The 19807-nt window shown below is 42.4% G+C and overlaps 1 protein-coding gene across 1 annotated transcript in view; it reads left to right on the plus strand.

Annotated features, from left to right (window-relative positions):
* Positions 1-4775: 4775 nt before the first annotated feature.
* The window catches only part of LOC308287525 (protein kinase C delta type-like), a gene marked incomplete at its 3' end in the record, with an annotated part of 64550 nt that continues 49518 nt past the window's right edge, over positions 4776-19807 (plus strand). Inside the window, exons 1-4 of the mRNA XM_080728731.1 lie at positions 4776-4855; positions 12071-12207; positions 15588-15787; positions 18134-18200. Coding sequence (XP_080584857.1) covers positions 12099-12207; positions 15588-15787; positions 18134-18200 — 376 coding nt within the window. The 5' untranslated portion in view covers positions 4776-4855; positions 12071-12098. The remainder of the gene's footprint in view (positions 4856-12070; positions 12208-15587; positions 15788-18133; positions 18201-19807) is intronic.

Raw genomic sequence — 19807 nt, forward strand, 5'->3', positions numbered from 1 at the left:
AGTAACCAAGTCTGTTTACTTAAGTGCAATTTTGAGGTATTTACTTGAGTATTTCCAATTTCCAATGCTTTTACTTCTACTCCACTACATCTCGGATCCAAATATTGTACTTTTACTCCACTACGTTTATTCGAGAACTTTAGTTACTAGTTACCTTTTTATTACAAAACATACATTAACCACTTCAACCCTGTAGGCCATTTGAAAAGTAAGCCAGTTACCATGAGAGGTAGTGGGTTGTTGGCTGATTTACCACTGTCTCAGGGTCGGTGCACGAGGCGAACCCACGACCCACGGTAAATTGCTTTTCTACCACTTCTACCATATAAATGAAAGAAAACACAGTTGTAACTTGCAAGGTTATTTAGATACAATCATTAATTGTTTCAGAATACACATATACTTCCGCCACAGCCTATAGTCCCATAAACAACAATGATTGCAGCCACATTCACTGGCCAAAAAAAAAAAAAAAAAGTCGATTCACAGTTATTGACACACTTCCTGAAAAGGTGCAGTTGTTTGGGAGGTGTATTGATCTTGGAAATGTTACAACTGCAACACAACAGTGGGCGGGATCCATGAGCCAACTCAAGGTTGTCGACTGATTTTCCACTGTTTTAAGCCAATCAGAAGCTTGTACATCTGCTATTTTCAAACTTGAAATGGGACATTCTGCATAATGAGTACTTTAAAGGAGCTATAGTCAACTTTTTCATTGTAGGTGTACATCCTAGTCTACAGACTAGGATGTAAACAAAGTACGGGCCCTGTAAATGTAAACAAAGGGCCAAAATGATTATTTTATCATTATTTTACGCTTTTTGTGGTCATTTTTTAATTGAAACACATATATGAAGCTTATTTTTTGGAGCTGTGTGGAACACAAGCTCCCTATACGTGGCCGTGTGTGTAGGTATGTGGGTGGGTATGTGGGTATGTGGGTGGGTCTGTGGGTCTGTATGTAGCCTGTATGTAGTAACCCTGGGTGACCAGAGAGGTGCTGTTGAGTCTAGCCTGCCCTGAGCATCAACTGCAATACACACACACACACACACACACACACACACACACACACACACACACACACACACACACACACACACACACACACACAGCTCCACTTCGAACAGAGGTTCGATTTTTTATAAAATATTTTCGAAACATTATTTTTATTTTAGCATCCGTTTTTCAAGAAAAAGTTGACTATAGCTCCTTTAAGTACATTTCAAAACTTTTGTACTTTCACTCAAGCACATTTCAAATTCTGGACTTTTACTTGCAATGAGTAGGTATTTCTATATTGCAGTATTGACACTGTCTGAGCACTTTTCCCACCACTGCAAAACACTTCCTGTGCTGCGTGTGTGTGTGCAGCGCGCGTGCGTGCGTGTCTGGGCCGTCAGAGGTCAGCGTACTACACGGCTCTCTCTCTCTCTCTCTCTCACAGAACACAGACCCCTGTGGAGTTCCTCTGTTCCGTGAGTCAGGATATCCCTCATTATGTAAGGCCTCTCATTGAAGTGAGTGGGCCGCTGACACTCCTCTGTCAGCTCGTTGCGGTGGAGGGTTTCATCTTACAACAGTGCTTACATCCACACATCTCCGGCTGAGAGGGTTTGACACACATCTCTCTGATCGATACATTATGATAGCGATTCGATACATATCACGATACATGGTTGACGATACGATACATGGACGATATTGGTTCATTCATGGCAATACGATACGATTCGATTTAATTATTTAAAATCGATATAGTAACTATTTAGCAAAGAAATTAAATCTGTGTGAAAGGTGTGGATAGTGCAGGTTTTTAAGGGAATAATGTATTATTATGGATATAAATATGTAAACACAGTGATTATCTGCCAAATACATGGACATTGTATATTGACAAACCTGCACCTTGACATGAACCCAGAGATTACACACATTTATCCATAGACCAGTGTAGCTATACCTATATGGAAAGGAAAAGTAATTAAACCCCTCCTTTTAATTTGTTCTTCTTAAAAATGCTAAATACAATGGACAAGTAGGTAGTATCGATACAATCGATTCTTTGCACTGCCGATTCGATACGATACAAAATAAAACGATACGATTCGATTTTAGCTGTTTTCATTTCGATCTACTTCGATTTTTTAAGTTAAAAACGATATTTCGATACAGTTACTATATCGTTACACCCCTAGCTACACCCAGGTCGCTTGTTTAGACGGATCCTCGTGGGACGTGCTGCAGAGAATGCTAGAGAGGCAGCCAGGGGCTGACATTTCTAAAAAGGGCTTTTGGTGAAAATATCTAAAATAGCCGACCTCCAAGATCACGACGCGTCACAGCGAGTTGGAGGTCGGCTATTTTCAGTGCTAGATACCACACAGAACTGAGCATAATCAAGTCAATACTGGAGATGTGGCGTAGCGGCATGGCTCTCTACACAGAGATGGGCAATTCTTTCAACATAAATGCTGCATTCAAGTTTGGAAATGGCAATTCTCTTGAATGCTGCCTTCAGGTGTGGCATGGAAAGAGTGCATTTGCATTTCTTTCGCCATAGTAAAAACTGCATTCATGGTCTGGAGAGAGGGCACTTTTTATGGATAGAAGGGCAAGGGTTCAAGCCCCCTTTGATGTCTATGTGTGCATGTGTCTGCAGATCCTAAATATCACAACTTCCCAAATCAGCACTTTAGATTGAATCAACATTCTGGATCGCACTGCGTATTAGACGATGCTTTATTGCTTGAAGTGAATTCTCTGCGTGTTCCAATTTAGCTGGAGCTAAACTCTGACGCTTTCTCACACCCACCAACCCTCGCAGGAACACAGTCTACACACCCACACCATGTGATTGTGATGCATTGCCAAGCCCCCATATGCTCTGCAGACACATACTGTACATACACACACACACACACACACACACACACACACACACACACACACACACACACACACACACACACACACAGTCACACAAACACACACAGTCGCACAAACACACACAGTCGCACGCACGCACGCACGCGCGCACGCGAGCGCACTCACTCACACACGCACGCACGCACGCACGCACGCACGCCCTTATTTATATATTGAAAAAAGAAAAGCACAAATACTAGGCTCTTTCTTCCCCCCACGTAATCCAGGACAGGCTTTCAAAGTGGTGTCCGGGGACCCCCAGGGGGGTCTTTCTTAAGGGGGCTCCAGGGGTCCCCAGCAACATGAGGAACTGTTTGTTCACTTTAACCCTATTTTACACCTCGCCTATTCGAAAATAGCCAATCGAGCCTACAGTGCATGGCGTTCACAAATCTTATGGGGCCAACTAGCTAGCTGGCACACAACATATTTTCCAGTGAAGGTTTGTGGCCAGATAGCCTACATATGAACCCTTATTAATGCCCTTGACAGTTATGAGCATGTTTGAGAGCCGCTGATCTATCTAGGACAGCTAGAGAGCCACTCACCCAGCAGCAGCAGCAATGCAGATCTCTGATCCCTCCCTTCATGTAGTCGCCTGGCTGGGCTGCATGGTTTCACTCAGGGACATGCTGGGCCCCTGATTCAGCCCGGGAAAAAGAGTTGTATAGAGGCCCTCATTGCGCGCTATAGAGAGATCTCTCTCTCTATAGCGCTGCTGCTGCTCAAAGATTTGCCGGATCTGTCAGATCATGACAAGTGACAAGCCAGTGGGCCAATTACATGAGTTATATTTTGTCGTTGTCGGGTGGAAACCTTGTATGTCCAAAACTGTTTGTTTTGTATTTATCATAAAAAAAATTAAACTAGTGAAAACAGCCGATCTACAAGCACACGGTGCGAGGCGTTGTGTGCTTGTAGATCTGCTGTTTTCACTACTTTTGTGCAACGGCCTTGTATGATGAAGCAGGGCTTTGCTTTGCGAAAAAAAAAGAAATACAAATTTGAAACTTGGAGATACAAGGTTTTTTCCTAATGGCCGGCCTGGACTGGCCGGGAATGAACCGGCCGTTCGGGAGTTGTCCCGCTTTTCCCAATGGCCAGCACGTCCCACTGCTGCAGGAGTGCAGGTGATGATCTGGTCTGCTGTGTGAGGAAGAATCAGTCATAAAAACAAGAACATGCAATAATATGACGTGTCTGTAAATAGCTAGCTATGACTAGTGGTTCTCAAAGTGGATTCCAGGGGACTCTGTGCTGTGGGTTCCTTTAGGGGTGACGGGTGACCCTCACAAGTTTGTACTCTGTAACTCTGACAGTGTACAAATGGAACCAAATGGACCCTTAACGGGTCCATTTGGTTCCATTTGTACACTGTCAGAGTTAATCGGAGACCCAGAGATGTAAAGGTTTGAGAACCACTGGTGACTGGTCTATAAGATGTTATAAAGTCCTTAACAATCCACTTACATAGCTCAGTCATCCCCTGGAACATATAATCTATAACTGTCAAATCTAGCTTTCAAAATAGGGCATCTGCTACTGGGACACAGACTTTTTGTGTGAAGGCTGTGCGCGCGCGTGCGTTTTCGTGTGACTCTATTGTTGTGTATATACCTGGACTGGTAGGTTATAGCGCGCGCGCGCACACACGCACGCACGCACGCGCACGTGTGTACCTGGAGAACGTCACAGTTTGCCTCCTAGAAGCCTGCCTGTGGTGCGAGCGCGGCGCGGCAGCGCGCAACACTTCCTCAATCGACGGAATCACAGAGCGAAAAATAAAGCGAGACGAGGATTCTGAAGAAGAGAGAAAGAAGAAAGAAGAAGGCAAGGGGAGATCCGTCCGTCCGATCGGTCATCATTCAGCCTAATAACAGAAACAGACAGCTCGTAAGGACCACCACCACCACACTGCACAGAGGTGAGACCAACCCGCTATTCTTCTACGCGTAATTCTTGTCCACTTTTTCACGCCGTCCCACGTAGAGTTTTCACAAAGTTACAGTTGTCTAAAAAGAACAGAGTCGAAATGAGCTTCATATCCAAATGCACGCACGGGGAGGATAACTGTCTGTTAACGGCTGGAAATGTTGAATAATGAGACATTGTTATTAACGGTGTTATAACAGTTTAGTTATTGATGTGTGGTCAGTATAAACTGCTTCATCGGACGTGGAGTTTGTTATGTTATGTGATCATCGCGCCTTTATAAAACAACAGTTCCGTCTTTGTAGGCTACACACTGTTGTTTTAAAGATCTGTACAAAAACAACAACGTGCCGTTAAGTTAAGGACGGTTAGTGGGTTATAGCTTATATGTAACGTGGACATTGTTGATCTAATCGTTAGATTATATTGAATGTTGTATTTCTATTGCTGTCGGATCAGTCAAGCCTATAGTAGTGCATGTCTGTCAGCTGCAGCCGTTAAAGGAGTCCCGGGTGAGGAATGTAGGCAGGTCTGAACCGCAAGAAAGGACAGTCAGTCAAAGACTCAAAAGTCGTTCACATTCGAGTCAAAATAAGAAAAGAAAAAAACAACTGCCTCCTACTCTTTATCACACAAACAAGCACAAGTTCTAATATAGCATGCGTTATAATAGTACGATCAGAGAGGACAAGTGACATTCCTATCAATGTCTCGTCGATTTAATGGCAAAACAAGTCGTCGGAATCCTCCTGAATTCGGGGGCGCCGCGAAACAAACTGAAATGCAAACCACTTCCTCCAAAAAGGCATGCAGTTTGTTATAGCAGAGTCAGAGCGAAGAGAAAACAGAATGCACTGACCTGACTTACTACTTCAAGATTGAAGATCAAACATATTCTGATTCGCACATGCGCGCGCACACGCACGCACGCGCACACAAATGCACGCACGCACGCACGCACACACACACACACACACACACACACACACACACGCACACACAGTCACACACACACACACACACACACACACACACACACACACACACACACACACACACACACACACACACCATTTCCACATACATTGAGCCAATTCAATAGAGTTGTTGCACAGTCATGGCAACACTTTTGACCTTCATTGTGTCAAACTGAAACTATGTGGTTTTATCTTATGTATGCCAGCCAGCCTGCCCCAAAGTGCAGCTGGCAGATATCACTGTATGTAGTCTATCCATACATACTGTACACAGTGATACCTGCCAGCTGCACTTTCACTATGCAGTGTTTCTCAACCACTGTGCCTGGGGACCTTTGGTGTGCCCCTGAGAAGGGTCAAGTGTGCCCCTTGAAACTGCTTGAAAGCCAGTATTGTATTTATTATTTTAAAAATGATTTAAACTAGTGAAAACAGCCAATCTACAAGCACACAACGCCTCGCGGTGCGTTGTGTGCTTGTAGATCTGCTGTTTTCACTACTGTTGTGCGACAGCCTTGTATGATGAAGCATGCAGGGCTTTACTTTGCGAAGAAACGTACGTGTGTGTGTGTGCGTGCGTGCGTGCGTGCGTGCGTGCGTGAGAGAGAGAGAGAGAGAGAGAGAGAGAGAGAGAGAGAGAGAGAGAGAGAGAGAGTTTGGGCTGACTGTCTACATCTGTCAGACTGTCGGGTGAGGGACTGTCAAGAAAGGGCCCACTCACATGGAGCAGCATTTCACAGTGTCAGTCAGAAGTATTGTGCTTGAATTGGCCATCATAGAATGAAGCAAGGTTGATTTGTTCTTGATTGTGAGCTGGTAGAGCTCCTACTGTCATGGTGCGACGTGGCTGGCGGCCAAGTAACCAAGTATTTCAGGCTTATTAACACTTAGAATGATGATATCAGTTACAGACTTGTTACTGTTTCTTTCTCAATCGCTCTCTTTCATTCTCTTTCATTTACTCAAGTACTTTCTCACTTCCTTCTCCTTTTATTAGTCAATTGCTTCCTCTCACTTCGCTTATTTCGCAGCCGGAACCAAAAGCTCCTGGATTACAGGCTGCAGAACACTTTCAACCAGTGGTCCGGGGACCACCAGTGGTCCTTGAGGGGGTTCCAACTCCCAAGTGGTCCCCAGCTAAATGATGCCAAGTTGGTGACCAAATGGACCTGAATGGATCTTCTCTTGAGAGCGTAAAATGAAACCAAATAATGGACCCTATAGCTCTCAAGAGTTAAATCATTGTTAAAGGAGTAGTTCACCCCCAAAATGACTTTTTTTGAATTGATTAGTCATGCCATGGAGAATAGAGTTCAATAATATTTTTTGGTTTTTGTCACATTCCTAAGACAAAAATTTGATTCGAGTAAATTTACCCCCATTGATTCCGGATGGTGACCCGTTTCGAAACATTTGTTGTTATCACATTTTTGTCTTAGGAATGCAACAAAAAACTAAAAATATTATTGAACTCTACTCTCCATGGCATGACTAATCAATAGAAAAAAAGTCATTTTGGGGGTGAACTACTCCTTTAAACATTCTGCATAACTTAATTGACAATAAGTAGCCATTGTAGAATAATTATTTTGATCAACGTGTGCCTGTTATCTGTCCTAACACATCAATGCAGCATGGAATTAAGGACAAAATCTTATCCTATATGTTCCCCAGGTTCTATGTTCCCAACTTACCACCTAAACCTAACCTTTAACCCTAACCCTAACCTCAGTAAAACTAACGCTGGTGAATGCTAACCTGGTGAAATGCTAACCGGCCGACACTGGTGAATGCTAACGACGCTGGTGAATGTTAACCCGGTGAATGCTAATCTGTGGGGAACATAGCACCTGTGGAACATAGGGAGGAGGACCCCCAAAACATTTGAAGTCTTGGATCTGTGAGGCTAAATCTCATCAAATGCAATGGTGGTCCGTGGCTCAAATGCTGAATAAACATTGGACCCTGAAGGTTGAAAACCAATTATTAAAGCGTTATACAACAACATGTATAGTCTCGGAATCACCTCCGAATCATGTTTACTACCACTTAATAGCTTTAGCAGGTGTAAAACTGAGAGAGAAACAATGTCTTGTGAAAGCTGGAGCGTCTCATTGCAACATGCATGCTTCTCCTCCTGTCTCTCTCTGTGGCTTGTTTTGTTTATGCAGATACAATCAGTGCACTGGTGGGTAATTATGAAACGACCTGAATCTAGCAGACAGGAACCAAGCTGTGCACAGTACAGTATGTACAGTATGCTGGACGATCAATCAGCCCTGCTGTCCCCAATAATCACACAGTCGGCGTTCTATTGATTAAACGGCCAACACGTTCACATGATGGCAGCTCACTGGCCCACAACATGGCTGTTCATGCCTCCCCTGATATAGCGTACTATTCTCTTTTCTTCTCTTCTCCCCTTTCTCTCTCTCACTGTCTTTCTCTGTCTCTCTCACTCACTCTCGCACGCACACACTCACTCTCGCACGCACACACTCACGCACACACGCACACCACACACGTACGCACGCACGCACGCACGCACGCACGCACGCACGCACGCACGCACGCACGCACGCACGCACGCACACACACACACACACACACACTCATCTCAGAATACTTTTTACTCTCTGAACATGCAAGTGTAATCTCTACTTTTGACTCTGTTTACTTTTCTTTTACTCTACTCTTCATATCAGGACAATTTGACACACCTGACCGGTTTTCCTTGTTTTCTTTCTATCTTCATTTGTGCTGCGCTTCCTTGAAAAATCACACCCAATGTGAAGTGAGCGGTGGTCGTGCTTGCATAACATCTTCAATTGGTAATTGGTGATGTAATACAGGCTACACACACATTGCTATGGCAAAACGCTGAGGAAAAAGACTAGGATATAGGTCTAGGATGTAATTGGTGATGTAATATGGCTACACACACACACATATTGGTATGGCAAAACGCTGAGGAAAACACATTGCTATGGCAAAACGCTGAGGAAAAGTGGCTACAGACACACGCACAGCCACTCTATGGAGCGGTTTACCACTGCTCAAAAACAGTAAATGTTGGGAACAAATAAATACGCTTCCTTACACCTGTAAACACGTGACTGCTCTCCATTCCGACATGTCGCCACTCCGACAGTGACTTCTTATTGTCGGAGTGGCGACACTTCCATAGAGGTTAAGTTTAGGGTAAGGGTTAGAGATAGGGTTAGTGTCGGAATGGATGTTGGAATGGAGACATGTCGAAATGTAACCTATGTGACAATAAAGAAGCAGAAGTCGATGCAGAGCAGACAGTGGTGTAAAGTAACTAAGTACATTTACTCTAGTAATGTACTTACTGTATTACAATTTTGAGGTATTTGTACTTTACTAGAGTATTCCCAATCGCCAATACTTTCACTTCTACTCCACTACATCTCGGATCCAAATATTGTACTTTTTACTCCACTACATTTATTTGAAAACTTTAAGTTACTTGTTACTTTGCAGATGTAAATTATTATATTACAAAACATACACCAACCACTTCAGCCTTAATGTCATACCGGTTACATGTCTCCATTCCGACATGTCTCCTTTCCGACACTAACCCTATACCTAACCCTAACTCCTAAACTTAACCTCTATGGAAGTGTTGCCACTCCAACAATAAGAAGTCATTGTCGAAATGGAGAGCAGCCCCCTGTCACACCATGGCTATTTGAAAATAGCTGCTGTTTCCAAACATTTTGTACTTTTCCTTTTGGTACATTTTGATGCTGATATGTTTGCACTTTTACTCAAGTCAAACATTCGAGTACTTTTTCCACCACAAGACTAGTTTAGCTTCTTTCTGGAAATGAATTTCCCTCACACTGTTTCCTTGTTTCTCTGGTCTTGGCACAGGTTCAGAAGCAGGTAGTCGGGGGTGTTGTGTGATTGTGAATGCCATGCAGGCATGCTTGCTGCGCGGCTCTGGCTGGATTAGGGACATGTCGAGGCTCGCTCGGCCTCAGTAATTCATAGAAAATACCTCGACTGTGGCAGCTGCAACCACATAGGAACCGCACACTGCGGAGAACAACAAATGACAGGCGAGAGCGTGTGTGTAGTGAAAATGTAGGGCTTAAAAGTATGCTTACAACAAGCACAACATTGTAGCTGGATACTTAAGGCACAGTGTTTGTTCAAAAACACCCACACTTATATATATAACTAACATAATTTGTTAGCCAATCCTTTTAGGATAGAAGACAGTACACCAGTGTGGTTAGTTTAAAAATATGACGGTTGGTTGAAAAAGATTCAGCAAGGTACATTGTCAACAGACAAACTGTTAGCTGCAGGATACACCAGCACGTTTTGTACCAGTATATACACAAACACACATGGAGTCATGCGTGGGCATGCAGATTGCAGACACAAACTCAGGGACACTCATAGGCCTACTGTACTGTATGTGCACGTCAACGCATACCAGTAATATAACTGGGATTAAAATCATTGGAATTTCACCACAGTATTGTACTGTTCAGTACAGTACTTGAGTACTCTATTCTCTCTCTCTTGAATACTCTCTCTCTCTCACTCAATGCACACAGGCATGCACGTGCGCACACGCACGCACGCACACGCACGCACGCACGCACGCACGCACGCACGCACACACACACACACACACACACACACACACACACACACACACACACACACACACATTGCTGTGTCACACTGCTTAGTCTGCTTGATAAGGTTTTCACTTAATTTAGGGTGACCATATTTTCAGCTTAAAACCGGGACCCTCAAAGCAATGTGCACATTACTGTGCACGCGCGTGCCCATTCTCTAACGTTTGCACATACGCACCGCAGCGTTGCATACAGGCAGTGAGTGATTGACAAACAGCCTCAGCGTTGAATTCAGACACGCAATGTATTTGTTCATGTTTCTGTTTGTTTAGGTGAGCATGTTTACATGAAAAGAACATGATAAAATGTCTATGCAAATTGTGTAGTGAAACTTGAAAACCGGGACATATTAGTGTTTTAGAGATATTCGTCGGGACACCGGGACACGCAGCTTGAAAACGGGACAGTTTGAAAATGGGACAGTTTGAAACATTTTTCAAATAGATTTTCTTAATTGGAACACACAAACAGTTTTAAAACTAGGTTGAACTAAGCTTCCATCTTAAGGAACATTACAAAAACAAAACAAATTGGCAGCAGTGCAAGGAACTACAGAGGTGACCAATATTACCCTGTCCCTCTGGACTGATTATGGTGTATTATTGTATGAGATCTTATGAGAAAAGAGAACTAAGGAGAAAATGCAGACATACTGCTTGTGTTTTCTCTTAAATCATGTGTCAGATCTTTTCCCTGCTGGGGATTTCACTGAAGTTAAGTAACAGTAACCATATTTCCCTTGTGGTACCAATCATCTGTTCTTGTTCCCGTCTCAGAGGGCACATGACTGTATCTTGTTTGTCAGAAAATGTGGAAATGCGAGTCATCATCTGATTAATGTCAACTATTGCAGGAGTAATAATATTTAGAGCCTGACATAGGGACATCTGCAGAGGCAGAGATTTCTGACGAAAATCTATTCTAATCAAATTGAAAAACTTTGATTTGATTAAAAACAATTCTAAAATAGCAGATCTACATGCTCACAGTGCAAAATGAAAAGTTAAATAATGGGCGATAAACCGTCCAATGCAATATAACAGCCTGCTTTTAATCTTATACTGTAAGCTCTCCTTTTATTTCTGATCTCTCTGAATGGATGTAGTGAACACATAACAACCCATCAGGCCGATTTTTGCAAAACACATTTTTGGACACTGCTCCTACAGATTTTGCCCTAAAATCACGCAAAGCGGTACACAGTATCTCTAGTCATGTCATCAACATGGATCTGTCCCATTTCCCATATTCCCTCCTGATTGCCTATCATTGCCTTCTAAAGTTTGTGTATGCGACCTGACGGTCGCTTATTTCCCGATTAGGGAGTCTTACTGTTGATATATAGTAGCTATACTCAATCAGTGGTTCTCAAACCTTTTAATTTGAAGGACCCACATAACTCTGATTGTGTACAAATGGAACCATATGGACATACTCTTACAGGTCTTATTTGTGGTTTTCTATTTGTATAAGCGTATCATGTTTGTGTAACATGACATGTTTGTATGTCCTGGATTAACCGTCTGTCGGGCCAATGTTTTTGACCAGGTGAACGGGGGACTCGCAGCTCGTCGCCATGGCGCCTTTCCTGAGGATCGCCTTCAACTCCTACGACCTGGGGGTCCTGCCCTTCTCGTCCGAGGCCCCTTTCTGTGCCATCAAGATGAAGGAGGCTCTGACTACAGGTGAGAAACTCATTGCTTCTATTCTTTTATGATGATATGTCCCCATATGGAGTTGGGATGGGACAATTAGCGTCAGCTTTGAAGGGGAAACTAACACAGAAATCACTGGACGTAAAGCCAACAAATCATTATTTCGTACGGTAAAGTAAATTATAATGCTTTGTGCCTTTTACTATCTTGTGTTCTTGATCATGCTAGCCGTATTTTATACTTTAATATTCGGAAATTGTATTAAATTTGCGATTTCTGTGTATACTCTATGGGCTTTTAGCAGGGTTATACCCTTCAAAACGTGACTTCGGCACCAGGAAGTTGCTGAGTGGGCGGGCCGTATCGTGATAAAAAAAATAACAATAATCGTATCGTGGAGATCAAAATGTATCGTGAAATTATCCTCCGTCTTGCACTGGGATCAATTCACTTTCATTTGTCAAGTTGCATATCCGGTACCATTCCATCTATAATTGGTAAAACAGACCTGGAAATAACGTTCTTGATACAGTCTTTTTCACTCTTTTCCAAAGCTCTTTGCCAAAAAATATCCAATCTATAAGCTCACAACGCATCGCGTTGCGATACGTTGTGAGCTTATAGATCTGCTATTTTTTGGCAACTTTTCCGCTCCAGGATAATGGATGTTGGGGGTATTTTGATTATCGCGATAATATCGTAAATCGCAATTTCTTTGGTCACATTAATAAGTGACATTTTCATATCGTCCCATCCCTATTCATTAATGATATGTACCACTACAGAGACCGGAGTGGCCATAAGAGACGTAAGCCATTTACCATGAGAGGGAGTGGGTTGTTGGCTGATTTACCACTGTTTCAGGGTTGTGCCACGAGGCGAAGCCGAGTGCCAAACAACCTTGAAACAGTGGTAAATCAGCCAACAACCCACAACCCTCGAATGGTAAATTGCTTTTCTAACACAGTTGTAACTTGCAATGTTACAACTGCAACACAACATGAGCCAACTCAAGGTTGTTGACTGATTTACCACTGTTTTAAGCCAACCAGAATCCAGTATCTGAACATGTGACCAAAAAAAGTGGTAGACATCTCTTTTTTAAATGTATCATTTGGCAGCTCTAATAAAAACCCAGGTGAATGTCAGCTAGGATCTGTACTGACCAGAAGGACATGGCAACAACAGCTGCCTGATGTCCGTTTTTCCTTTTACTGGATGTTCTGTTAAATGAAGCTTTGCGTTTTAGTTTATTCATGCAGGGCACAAAAGTCGCATAATCAGCTGTAATCAGCTGTCAGTCTGATGCTTGCTTTCAACCAGCATCCACTTAATGGTTCCCAGTCTTGCATTATTCAAGTGTTTAACTGAATGTTGAACTGAGATTCATGTGTGCAAGGCTCTAATTCAATGTTCTATGGCCTTTTTCTTTTTCTTTTTTTGCATAGCGGTCCCCCGATTTTGCTTAGCATGCTGTTTGGCAGAGCCATTAACACCACGTTTAACTGTATTCCATTTGTTGCAATAAATAGTAAATCTACTTTGACGTGAGTGTTCCTGACTGAAATGCTGCCTATAGACGCATTTCTGGTCCACGTTACACTGATAAGAACTAGATGCGCGCGCAGGTCGGTACCAAAATTAGCCAATGAAACCAGCGCTCCCCAAAACAACAGGTTTGGGGATTGGTGGGAATTGATTACATGATACAGTCACCTGTGCATTTAGTCTCAATGTTTGTAAACAAGAAACGGGTCTATCCACCTGTTTCCGTGGGAGTTTACTGGAGATTATTTGGACCTGTTTGGACCACACTTCCGGTTTAACAGCAGACATACAAGCTCACGTTGCGTCGCAGATGCAACCGTTGTGAGCTTGTAGATCACACTCGGCTGCAGCGCCGGAAGCTCGGTACAGCGTCTGCACAATGCACTATGGGGCGTTGGAAAGTCGTGGATACAGTACAGTAGGTCACTGATTCACCACCTATGGGCTGGGGGCCCACTGGTGGGCTGCCAGGTTATTGCGAGATTCTTTTGCCCTAGTTTTCCTGCGCAAGTGCTGACATTTATTTTGGATTCATGTCAATTTGTGTTTTCAGATATTTAACCACTTGAAACGTCAATACTTTAATAAACTTGACCTTTCACTCTGTACTTAGTCTGCTCTTTTTCCCCTCTACATCAAACCTCTTGGCCAAAAATAGCCGATCTACAAGCTCACAAAGTCTAAAGTTCTCAGAATATGGACACCAGGGTTCAAGTGGTTAATATAAAAAAGGAGAAAAAAAAAACTTTCTATTACTCAACGATTTGGAGGACCCCCTGTAGTAACTCTGAGGACCCCCTAGGGGTCCCGGACCCCTGTTGAATGATATTATGATGTTAGATGATATTAACCCTTTCCAAGCCACGGGGAGCCACTTAATATTAATACCGTAATATACCGGACATTTGAGCAAGGATATCTCAGCCACGCCGTCTTTTACCGTACTATGTCATTAAAAACGAAATAAATGATTTTTATCCGAAAATCTGCGATCGTCTAACCTTCCCTAGTCACCGCTCGTCCATCGATATCGCATGGCTCCTCTGACATGAAGCAGAAGTTACGTCAGGTTCTTTCCCTGTAATAGCTTCCCTGCTCCCGTCCGTTTTCTGTTTAGACATTAGTGCTAGCACAGCTGGAGTGCTGGGGGCTAAGCTAGCGAAACTGTTCATATCTACTGTTGAGTCACACTTGGATTATTTGAGCCGACTTTTACGTGAACGGATTGCGCACGCGAAACGCACGGGGAGGAGATGCATCGGCCGAAAACCGCCACTCTAAGCCAATGCAGAGGGAGGAATTTGGCTGGTGACTGTGGTGAGAATACAACGGGGATCGCATGATGGTTATGGGGGATGAAGACCACGTGATATAGCGCGGATGGTCTTGTAAAATGAATGCAGTTCAGATCATAATATAATAATAGAAATTTCAAGGCTAATCTACCAACAAGCCATTCTATTTCGGCTGGCGAAGTGTTAACATACTCTTCCATACAGATTGGACAAAATTACTTACATTCTGTCTGTCTGTCTGTCTGTCTGTCTGTCTGTCTGTCTGTCTGTCTGTCTCTCCATTTCTCCTTCTCTCTCTCTCTCTCTCTCTCTCTCTCTCTCTCTCTCTCTCTCCATCTCTCCTTCTCTCTCCATCTCTCCTTCTCTCTCCATCTCTCCTTCTCTCTCCATCTATCCTTCTCTCTCCATCTATCCTTCTCTCTCCATCTCTCTCTCTCTCTCTCCATCTCTCCTTCTCCCTCCGTCTCTCCCCCCTCTCCTTCTCTCTCCATCTATCCTTCTCTCTCCATCTCTCTCTCTCTCTCTCCATCTCTCCTTCTCCCTCCGTCTCTCCCCCCTCTCCTCCAGAGCGGGGGAAGACCCTGGTGCAGAGGAAGCCCACAATGTTCCCGGCGTGGAAGGCCAGTTTTGACGCCCACATCTACGAGGGTCGGGTGCTGCAGGTGCTGCTGATGAAGACGGCCGAGGAGCCCCTGGCCGAGGTCACCGTGGGGGTGTCGGTCCTGGCCGAGCGCTGCAAGAAGGCCAACGGACGCGCTGAGTTCTGGGTAAAAACACAACAACACCAGAGCTCTCTGGAAGACAGTGTCCCTGCATGATGAGTAGGGCATTCACCAAATATTCGAATATTCGAATATCAAAGTCACTATTCGACGTTGTTTGCTTATTTTAATCTTTTTATAGTTTTCTCTAAAAAAAAACTATATTTTATAAAGCTTGGCTAGATAGGAAGTCATAAGAATGAGTTGTAATGCTCCTGGTGGATGAATTTGTTAAAGGAGTAGTTCACCCCCAAAATTACTTTTTTTCTATTGATTACTCATGCCATGGAGAGTAGAGTTCAATAATATTTTTAGTTTTTTGTCGCATTCCTAAGACAAAAATGTGATAACAATAAATTTACCCCCATTCATTCCGGATGGTGATCCGTTTCGAAACGGGTCACCATCCGGAATCAATGGGGGTAAATTTACTCAAATCAAATTTTTGTCTTTGGAATGTGACAAAAACCAAAAAATATTATTGAACTCTACTCTCCATGGCATGAGTAATCAATAGAAAAAAAGTAATTTTGGGAGTGAACTACTCCTTTAATGCTCTATACCAGGGGTTCTCAAACATTTTTAGGCTGTGACCCCCAAAATAAACATATTTGAACTGGGGACCCCCCCACCCTGACAAGGTATTACATTTAATGTGACTCGGTTCCGCAGATAAATATTGTGAAAATAGCTGATCTACATGCTCACAACGATGAGTGAGCATGTAGGTCGGCTATTTTCACAATGTTCGCGTCTTGCTTTTAATATTTGACGGTTTGGCCAGTCCTGTCGAATATTCGACTATTCGAATACTTTGAGGTCGAATAATTCGAATACTAAAAATCACTATTCGTGAATGCCCTAATGATGATATACGCAGTGTTGGGGAAGTTAAAGTTACATGTAACTGAGTTACGTAACTAAGTTACATTTTGCTGTTACTTGCGGTTAACTGAGTTACATTCATATTTCTGTAACTGAGATACTTTTTGGGTAATGTTTGGCTCAAGTTACAAGTTACAAGAAGTTACAAGCGAAGTTATAATTTTACGATCAAATGTCCTCAACAGATCATCATTTTCTTATTTTTTTAACTTTATTTTAACTAGCCCTTACCCGTTCAAAGATATGAGCTCCGAAATGATGTGCAGTGTGTGGGTTATGGGGTGTGCACTGTGCACACAGTATATGAGGGATGGAAAGTAACTTTAACTGGTGCTTGCATGATAATATGTAGGAGCATCAATGTAAGAAATACCTGTTTTGTTTAATGGCTACAGAGATACAGATACTGTGACCCAAGTTACTTTTTCTATGTAACTTGAAACTTTATAAGTTATATTTCTCCAGGGTTTTAACTTTAACTTGATGAAGTTACTGCCATGGTGAGTTACTTGTAACTGTACAAGGGTTACACTTTCAAAGTAACTTCCCCTACACTGGGATATACGCATGTAGCCATTTTAATACATTTTATTTATAAGGCGCCTTTCAAGGCACTCAAGGTCGCCGTACAACAATTTAAAAACAACAGTTGATACAAAATCACAATGAAATGTGCAACTTCGAATCCTAAAAGCCAAACAGAAATGCAATTGCCAACGACAAAAACACAATTAAATCGTTAATCGCAATTGTTTGAGTGACAATTAATCGTCACGTAAAACGTCATGGTCGTGACAGCCCTATTTGCATGTGCACTTTGTACAACATCATTTGTGTGTGTGCGTCAGGGGCGTCAATTGGGTATGGCAGGGGTATGCAGCTGCCATACCCTGGGTCCAGGGGGGAAAATAAAAGCTACCGGTACTTTTAAATATAAATCCATGAATGTCTCTTTGTCTATCTGTTCTCGTTATTATGTTGTTAAATTGCAGTAAAATAACTACAAATGCAAAATTTTACAAAATGGTCACTTTAACAAGGTATTATAATTATATTCTCCCCATCTTGCCAAAATGGTATATTCCCAGGTTCCGCAGGTCAGCTGCACAGGTGCAATGCATTATTGTTAATTGTGGCACGTTTAATAAAATGCTAAGTCTAGCTGCACTTGAACAACCGTTCCAGGCTGGATATGGCAGCCTGGAAACCTTCCTTTTTTTCAGACATTGTGAAAATAGCCGATCTACATGCTCACAGCTATTTTCACAATAGAACCGTGTTATCCAAAATGTAATGCCTATTTTCCATGAGGACTCCCATCTTTGCCATACCCTAGCTGACACCACTGGTGTGTGTGTGTGTGTGTGTGTGTGTGTGTGTGTGTGTGTGTGTGTGTGTGTGTGTGTGTGTGTGTGTGTGTGTGTGTGTGTGTGTGTGTGCATGTGTGTGTTTATTTTCTTTCCTCAGGTTGATCTCCAGCCTAGCGGCAAGGTGATGATGGCAGTACAGTACTTCCTGGAGGGAGCAGATCCAGGTGGGTTCCCACGGTCATGACATTCCTGGAAATATTTAGAAATTAGAAAACTATTTATCCAGTGCTGGAAAAGTTTAGGAATTGATCGAAGATCCTGGAAAAAAATATCTATGCATTGTTTTTGGTTGTTGATTTTGTTAAAGGAGTAGTTCACCCCCAAAATGACTTTTTTTCCCTATTGATTACTCATGCCATGGACAACTAAATTCAATAATAATATTTTCTATTTGTCACATTCCTAAGACAAATTTTTGATTGTAGTAAATTTACCCCCATTGATTCCGGATGGGGACCCGAATGCATTTGGGTATCAATGGGGGTACATTTATTGTCATCAAATTATTGGGGGTGAACTACTCCTTTAAGCCATTATGTACATCATCGCAAGACAAATAGCAAAATAGCCTACAATCGGTCGTGATGCGACACTTTATGAGTCGATCGTACAATTCTTTCTTTTCTTTTTTTTAATTTCTTAAATAAAAGGAAAAAAAAGTTTGACTTGCAAGGGTATAAAGGTACATGTGCATATATGCATGAACAATAATATCCCTCTTTTTTAACCCGACATTGTCTCTTTATATACGACAAAAATAAGACGATTAAATTAATAAGACACATTATTATAATATAATATAATCATCATTAGATTATTTAAACATCAGTATAGTAGTAAAAAGAGAAATTCAAATGACTGGGTCTAAAATGTTGACAAAAATGTTCTAAATAAGGAAGTTTTAAATAGGGATAACTTTCACAAAAAAGGTAAAAAGAAAAGTGTTAAAAAAGAGAAAGAGAAAAAAACAGAGAGAGAGAGGGAGCAAAAAGAAAAGAAGAGAAGAGACTTCTTTTTAATGTCCGCCTGTATACTGTACATACAGTATCCACAATAGAGACGCCAAGCTTCAAAGTGTTTTAAAGACAATTTTTTGCAGCGGCCTTCCTGTTCTTCTCCTTCTGTTCTTACACTGACTGTGCAGGAAGTCAAAAGAGAAAAGACATTATGTCTGGCTGGTGTTTGAAGTATGTATTGTTTAAAACCACTTTGCCTGAGGGGACGTTGCATGCGGTTAATGTGCTGCGCTGAATGATCCAGTCAGGGTTTCAGTTCAGTGAGTGATAATAGCACAATAGAGGCAGACCTCCAGCCACACACTAAACTAACTGGTGAACAAAATCATTTGAATGAAACGTTTTAGTGAACTGCTGCAGTGGTTCTCAAACTTTTAGATTTCAAGGTCCCTTAAACTCTGACAGTCCCTTAACTCTGACAGTATACAAATGGAACCACATGGACCCTAACAGGTCCATGTGGTTCCATTTGTATACTCGGGTCCATTTGGTTCCAATTGTATGCTGTCAGAGTTACAGACTTATAAGGGTCAATTTAGACCCCCATTAACTCATTAGAGGTCCATGACGTGGCATTGACGCGTTCGACGCATTGTACTGTAGCTACTGTACTGTAGCTACTGTACTGTAGCTACTGTACTGTAGCTACTGTACCAGGCTACCGCAGTTTTTGATTGATTGATTGATGGATTGATTGAAGAATTTATTAGAAGTTTGCAATAGAAAAAAGTACAGTTTCATGACAGTACAAATCA

The sequence above is a fragment of the Nannobrachium achirus genome (genome assembly GCF_963921795.1).
Source record: "Nannobrachium achirus genome assembly, chromosome: 6".
NCBI classification, from domain to species: Eukaryota; Metazoa; Chordata; class Actinopteri; order Myctophiformes; family Myctophidae; genus Nannobrachium; species Nannobrachium achirus.